Consider the following 5729-nt stretch of genomic DNA (forward strand, 5'->3'; position numbering starts at 1 on the left):
CATAAGCTAATTCTGCAAAGCTAAAACATACTAAAGTAATTAAATCTGTTTGGCTAAGCAGGAAATTAAATTTGATTTCTAAAAAGGTGCGTGACCCTTTCATTTGTCTAATCAGTCACCAAAAGTCAACCGATTATTTTGGTCATTTCTGAACTCTCATAAACTCCAACTTGAATAAGGGGTACTATAAATAGTGATTTGCAGCGAAACGAAGTCATTTCATTTTTCTGCTTTCTTTTATAAAAATAAGAGCCAAACAAACAAGCAATCGAGTAGAAGCAAAGCAAATTCCAGAATAAGAATCAAGCTCTATTCTACATTCAATTCAAGTGGTGATTGTAATTTATTAGTACCACAATTTGGAACACAAAAGATTTTCTCTCTTGTTTTCTTGTTTTTTTTTTTTTTTTTTCATTTTTCAATAAGTCGCCATGGCAGAAGAATTTCAACTAGGTAGAGGAAACTGGTGGGAATCATCAACATCTTCATCAACCACAACATCATCGTCTAGGAATAAGTTTATTGAGAGTGGAATATCATTATGTACTACGCCTTCAGCATCCGGTGCCACACTAGGTAGCATGGGAAGCAACTTTGTTTGGCCTACAGAAATTGAGGACATTAAGGCAAGATCCGATAATAGTTCTATGGTTTTTCCGGCTGATTCCCAAAGAAGTTACACCACTGAATCTTCCATAGGTGGTGGAGGCGGAGGCGTAGGGCGAGGCGTTTTATCTGCTGATCATAATTTGCAAATGATGGGCTTAGGGTTATCACCTCAAGGACTTGATTGGAACCAACCTTTCTTGTAAGTAGTATTTTCTGCAGCGTTTATGCTTTTTCTAGTTGGTTTGAAGATGTGGAATTTATGTTTGAATTACCACTTAGCAGCGGTGTCAGGACTTGAGTATAGTTTGTCGGAAACATTCATGATCCAAATTTGATATGTTCAATTTAATTTTTTTTATTGCCGAACATCATAGTCTTCTCTGAAACTTATGAGTTCAGAATTTGATATTTATTGAAAGTTTAGTGATTTTTTGCATATTTATCTTTATTGCATGTCCGACCAAGATTAAATAGATGTTCTACTAAGTGGTAGAGCTAGAGGGTGATGAACCCCTTTGCAAGAAAATTATATTGCATATAAGGTCAAAATTATCTTTGACATATATATAACAGATATTGAATCCCCTTATTATTTCTTGGTGTGCTTACTTCTTTAATTTTTGCATACCTTAGTAAAAATTGGCTCCGTCGCTTATTCCAGTCATCTCATATGAAGCTTCGATTTAGGTTTTTTATTCTAATTTCATTTTTTTTTTCCTGCAGCAGAGGTGAAAAATCTGGGAGTGGTTTTCGTTCTATACTTCAAGAAGGGTTGAGTTCAAATGCAAATTATCAGCAGGAAGGAACGTGTCATGAACAAGATCATAATTGGAGTACCACGCAAAAAATATATCATGGGAATTCTGATGATTCTTCAGTGAATGATTATAATAAACAAATTATGAACCGGGGCATTTCTTTAGATCATCAATCACAAGTATTTAGTGGTCACAATCTTGAAAATTCAGCACCTTATGGAAGTCCTTCAAATATGTTACAAGGGCTATTAATTTCTGATAATAGTCAGCAGCAAGAATCCAATCATTTTACAAGTGCTAGTAGATCGTTATATTATAATCCTTCCTATAATAACCAATCAAATTGTGATGTCAATATTCCTCCAACATCAGTTGATGCAATGCCTACTTCTTCTTCTTCATCTTCTTCATGGTCTAAATTTCCTCAATTCCTCCGAACATCAGACCCTCCGAAACAGCAGTGGCCGCTGCCACAGCCGCCGCCTCACCGCCAATCATCGCATTTCTCCGGTGGCACTCCTTTTTGGAATGCCACGTCAGCTGCCGCGAACGCTGTCCGATCAAGTTTCATCCCTTCTTTACATCCGCAACTTGCCAATCCAATGGTTGATGAGAAACCAAAGGTACGTAATGGAATAAGTTGTATTCCCTTTGTATCATTTTATGTGATGGTGTTTAACTCAATACGAAATTTAAGACGAAAGAATGATTTTTGTCATATATCCAAATTATTTTTAAAACTGATATAGTCTTAATCAAGACATGTGATGATATTTTTGTAGTTAGAAGGGCATGTTATCTTTTCTTTTCCTTTTTTTTGGATAAAAAAGGGCATGTTATCAAAAGTAGAGTAATAATATTAAAGTTATAGAGTTATTAAATATGGAGTGGTGTCATTTTATTTTATTTTATTCAGACTAAAATGTAAAGAGTATCATATAAAATGGAGCAGAGGAAGTATTCAATTCCAATTTACGTGGCCTTATTTCTGGGCAAGAAATTTAAGAAAAAAAAAGAGAACTTCTAAAAGTTTGTGATCTAAAATAAGTTTAGATATTTGTATGATTATAAATTATTTCATTAAATATAAAAACTGAAAATGCTAAAAGTTAAATTATTTCTAAATACAAAATATGACATTTTTTTCAGAAATAGATTTTAAAAAGAAAGTGTACCACATAAATAGGACATAGAAAGTAATACTAACTGCAATTCATTTTGTATACAATGTGTGGATTTTGATTTTCTCCTTTTGGTAAATTAATACAAGCATTAGTACTAAAAGTGGTGCCTTTCATGCAACAGCATATAGCAGAAGTCAGGAATACAAGCACAATAGCAAAGAAAGCTAACAGTACTGAAACATCAAATAAGAGACCACGGAATGAAGCGCCATCTCCATTGCCAGCTTTTAAGGTATTTGCATAAGTTCACATGAATTTTTTAACGACAAAATGGGACAGTAGATTAATTATTTGTATATGGTAGTCTTTGTACTGACAACTTTTGTAGAGTTCCATTGAACTCAATGGTGCATCATGTAAGTTTTTTCTGGAAGAAATAAGATGCACATCCAATGATGGATGTGATTTTTTTTTTAAAAAAAGATTAATTAGTTTTTTATTCGATCATATAGCCTTCGATGAGAATATGTTTTCTGATTCTTTTTTCAGGTGAGGAAAGAGAAAATGGGAGACAGAATCACTGCGCTTCAACAATTAGTCTCACCTTTTGGAAAGGTAATTACAAAAACTGGCCCAAATTTATTTACACTTTAACAGAAATACTACAATCCATTTGAGTTAACTGATTGAAAATTAGCCGATAAGCATTAGTATTGAAAACTATTTTTTGGTATTATATGATTTTACGAATAAACAGTATGTAATAATTATTCATATGTATTTAGATAAAAATGTTAAAACTGATAATAAGCAATTTTTGTGTTAGATAAAGAAAAGTATAGATAAGCAGTTTCAATACTATAAAATGACTACCATATCCTTAAAGTTATTTACAAAAGTTATAAATTAAAAAGTATTTGTACAAGGAGAAGAATGAACAATGAAATGAAATGGAGAGGAGTTAGGAATTTAATTTTGAGAAGAATATTTTGAGAATAGAAAAAAATTTAGAGACAAAATATAAAAAGATTTATTCAATCTGTTTATAAGCTGAAAAATCATAAGTTGGTTTAAAGTAAGAAGTTGGGGTGACCACCTTATAACTTTTAACTAATTTTGACTTATACATATTTGTGTACTAACCAAACACGTAGATAAATTAACAGGTATTTATAGACTAATTGAATCAACTTATAAGACTTCTAAGCTTACTCAAACACCCTACTTATGACTATATGTGCTGTATATTGAGTGACTAGTCATTAACTTTTGAATTCACAAGAATTACACTTTCATACATTAAATTACTGTTTGTTTTTTATTTCCCCAGACTGATACAGCTTCTGTGCTCTCCGAAGCGATCGAGTACATAAAGTTCCTCCATGAACAAGTTAATGTAAGTCTGTTAATCATTAGAGCCCTAATGTTTAATTGCTTTAATTGTTTATCCAATTGGTCTTTTCCTTTAATTTAGTGCAGGTTGGATCCGAGTTTCTTCAAACAATTGATTAGAACCTTGAAACCACTAAAATTAATTAATTTATCCATAAGGAACAATTCAACGAAATTAGGTTAAGAAAATACTACATTTATAGTGAATGACTTCTTACGCATTAATTATTATTATTTTTTTTTGGTGTCACATAACAGGTCTTAAGCACACCATACATGAAAAGTGGAGCTTCCATGCAGCAGGTAAAACTACTTTTATTTTTTCAGTGCAAATTAAAACAAAGACTATTAATGTTGTATATTTAACTTATAAATTTAACATGTATATACATTTGATATAAATAAATTTTACACTATCAACTTATTCAAAAAAGATTTCTATGTAATTCTTCATCAAAAGTTGATTTATAATCTTAAAAATAAGGCATGTATATCTGCTAACAACAGATAAAGATAACATACTAGTATACATATTTATTAGTATAAATATTTTTTTTGTATTAACCGTGTACTTTAACCTGTTATAGCAGGCCTTATTTTCCAGGTCAATAACCTCATACCTTATGAATGGTGACCTATAATTATCTTTTGATAACCTAATAGTGTAAAAATTCCTCAACACAAGCTGTCTGTTTAGAAGTTAAATTTGAATGTTTTTTTACGTATTGCAAATAAAGAGTTCATTTTTTCTTCATATTGTGCAGAGTGGTGATAAATCAAATGTGAATCCAGAGGGAGGAAAGCAAGATCTTAGAAGTCGAGGATTATGTTTGGTCCCAGTTTCTAGCACCTTTCCTGTAACTCATGAAACCACAGTTGATTTTTGGACTCCTACCTTTGGAGGAACTTTCAGATAAATCAACAGGCCTAGACAACAAGCCAACAACAGATATATATTACACAAATTATTCCACTAGAAGTCATCCCTAATCGAATTTAAGTTATATACACCGTCAGTCTAATAGATTTTTACATCATTAGATCATCTATATCTGTTATAGCAGGTGAACTGTCTTATTTTCAAGATTTTAGATCTCACATTATAAGAAGACTTACTTGTACATATCTTTTATGTGACCTGATAGTATAAACAATTATTTATATATACTGACAGTGTATATAACTTAAACTCAGACGAGTGGGGATGAAATGAGAAAGAGGACCAAAACAGTTTCTTTTTGGAGGGGCCACATAATTAAAAGTACTACTGGTAATATTCAGGTCCAGGCTGATGATGAAAAAATAAAGGGAATGCAAAAAGAGAAGGAAAAAGAAGTGACCCTTACAAAGGAATTGAAGGAACAGCACAGGCAAAATGATGCAGCTTTGGCCAATATTTGGTACCACTGTATGCGACTAGGGAATGAGATGATAAAAAAAGATTTTTATTTTTGCCTTTTTTCATTATGCTAGTTAGTTTACAAAAAGGAATTTTGTTTGTAGCTGAATTTAGTTGAAATGAGGGATAAAAGGAGCTTTTAGCACTAGCTGTTTGTATATCTATTATAGTTGCCACTACCATTACTTTAAAACAAAAGAAATGAAGGAATAATTGGAAATGTAACTTTTCATTTGTTTATATGTGTCTGGAATAAGTTAGTGGAACTTTTTAGGCGTTTCGACCTTTTTTTTGTTTTCCATTTTACATATTGCCGAATTGAGGGATGTTAGGTGAAGGAGCCATGGATATGTTTTTTCTGCTTTTCCTCAAACGTTTGCATTGAACTGCTTCAATGAGAGGAAAAAGATTAGTCAGAATTACAACCTCATGAAGTGATGGGATGGA

The 5729-nt window shown here is 31.9% G+C and overlaps 1 protein-coding gene across 2 annotated transcripts; it reads left to right on the plus strand.

The window, feature by feature from the left end:
* The first annotated feature begins 213 nt into the window (after positions 1-213).
* On the plus strand, positions 214-5505 carry LOC132036940 (transcription factor bHLH123-like). Of its 2 annotated transcripts, none has more exons than XM_059427352.1 (7): positions 214-808; positions 1333-1990; positions 2673-2783; positions 3041-3106; positions 3822-3887; positions 4142-4186; positions 4648-5505. In XM_059427352.1, exons 1-7 carry the CDS (start codon positions 432-434, stop codon positions 4798-4800), a joined length of 1476 nt encoding a protein of 491 aa, XP_059283335.1. In that variant the 5' UTR covers positions 214-431; the 3' UTR covers positions 4801-5505. The 2 variants fall into 2 exon arrangements, with proteins under 2 accessions (XP_059283335.1, XP_059283336.1); XM_059427353.1 differs by having other exon boundaries at positions 1336-1990.
* Positions 5506-5729: the final 224 nt, after the last annotated feature.

This window comes from Lycium ferocissimum, chromosome 11 (assembly GCF_029784015.1).
Source record: "Lycium ferocissimum isolate CSIRO_LF1 chromosome 11, AGI_CSIRO_Lferr_CH_V1, whole genome shotgun sequence".
In the NCBI taxonomy this organism is placed as follows: Eukaryota; Viridiplantae; Streptophyta; class Magnoliopsida; order Solanales; family Solanaceae; genus Lycium; species Lycium ferocissimum.

Bases quoted from the DNA above. Each gene is read 5' to 3' on its own strand.
- LOC132036940 (XM_059427352.1), top strand. From the start codon at position 432: ATGGCAGAAGAATTTCAACTAGGTAGAGGAAACTGGTGGGAATCATCA. The intron at 2,784-3,040 runs GTATTTGCATAA...TTCTTTTTTCAG, and splicing joins CTCCATTGCCAGCTTTTAAG to GTGAGGAAAGAGAAAATGGG. The intron at 4,187-4,647 runs GTAAAACTACTT...CATATTGTGCAG, and splicing joins GTGGAGCTTCCATGCAGCAG to AGTGGTGATAAATCAAATGT.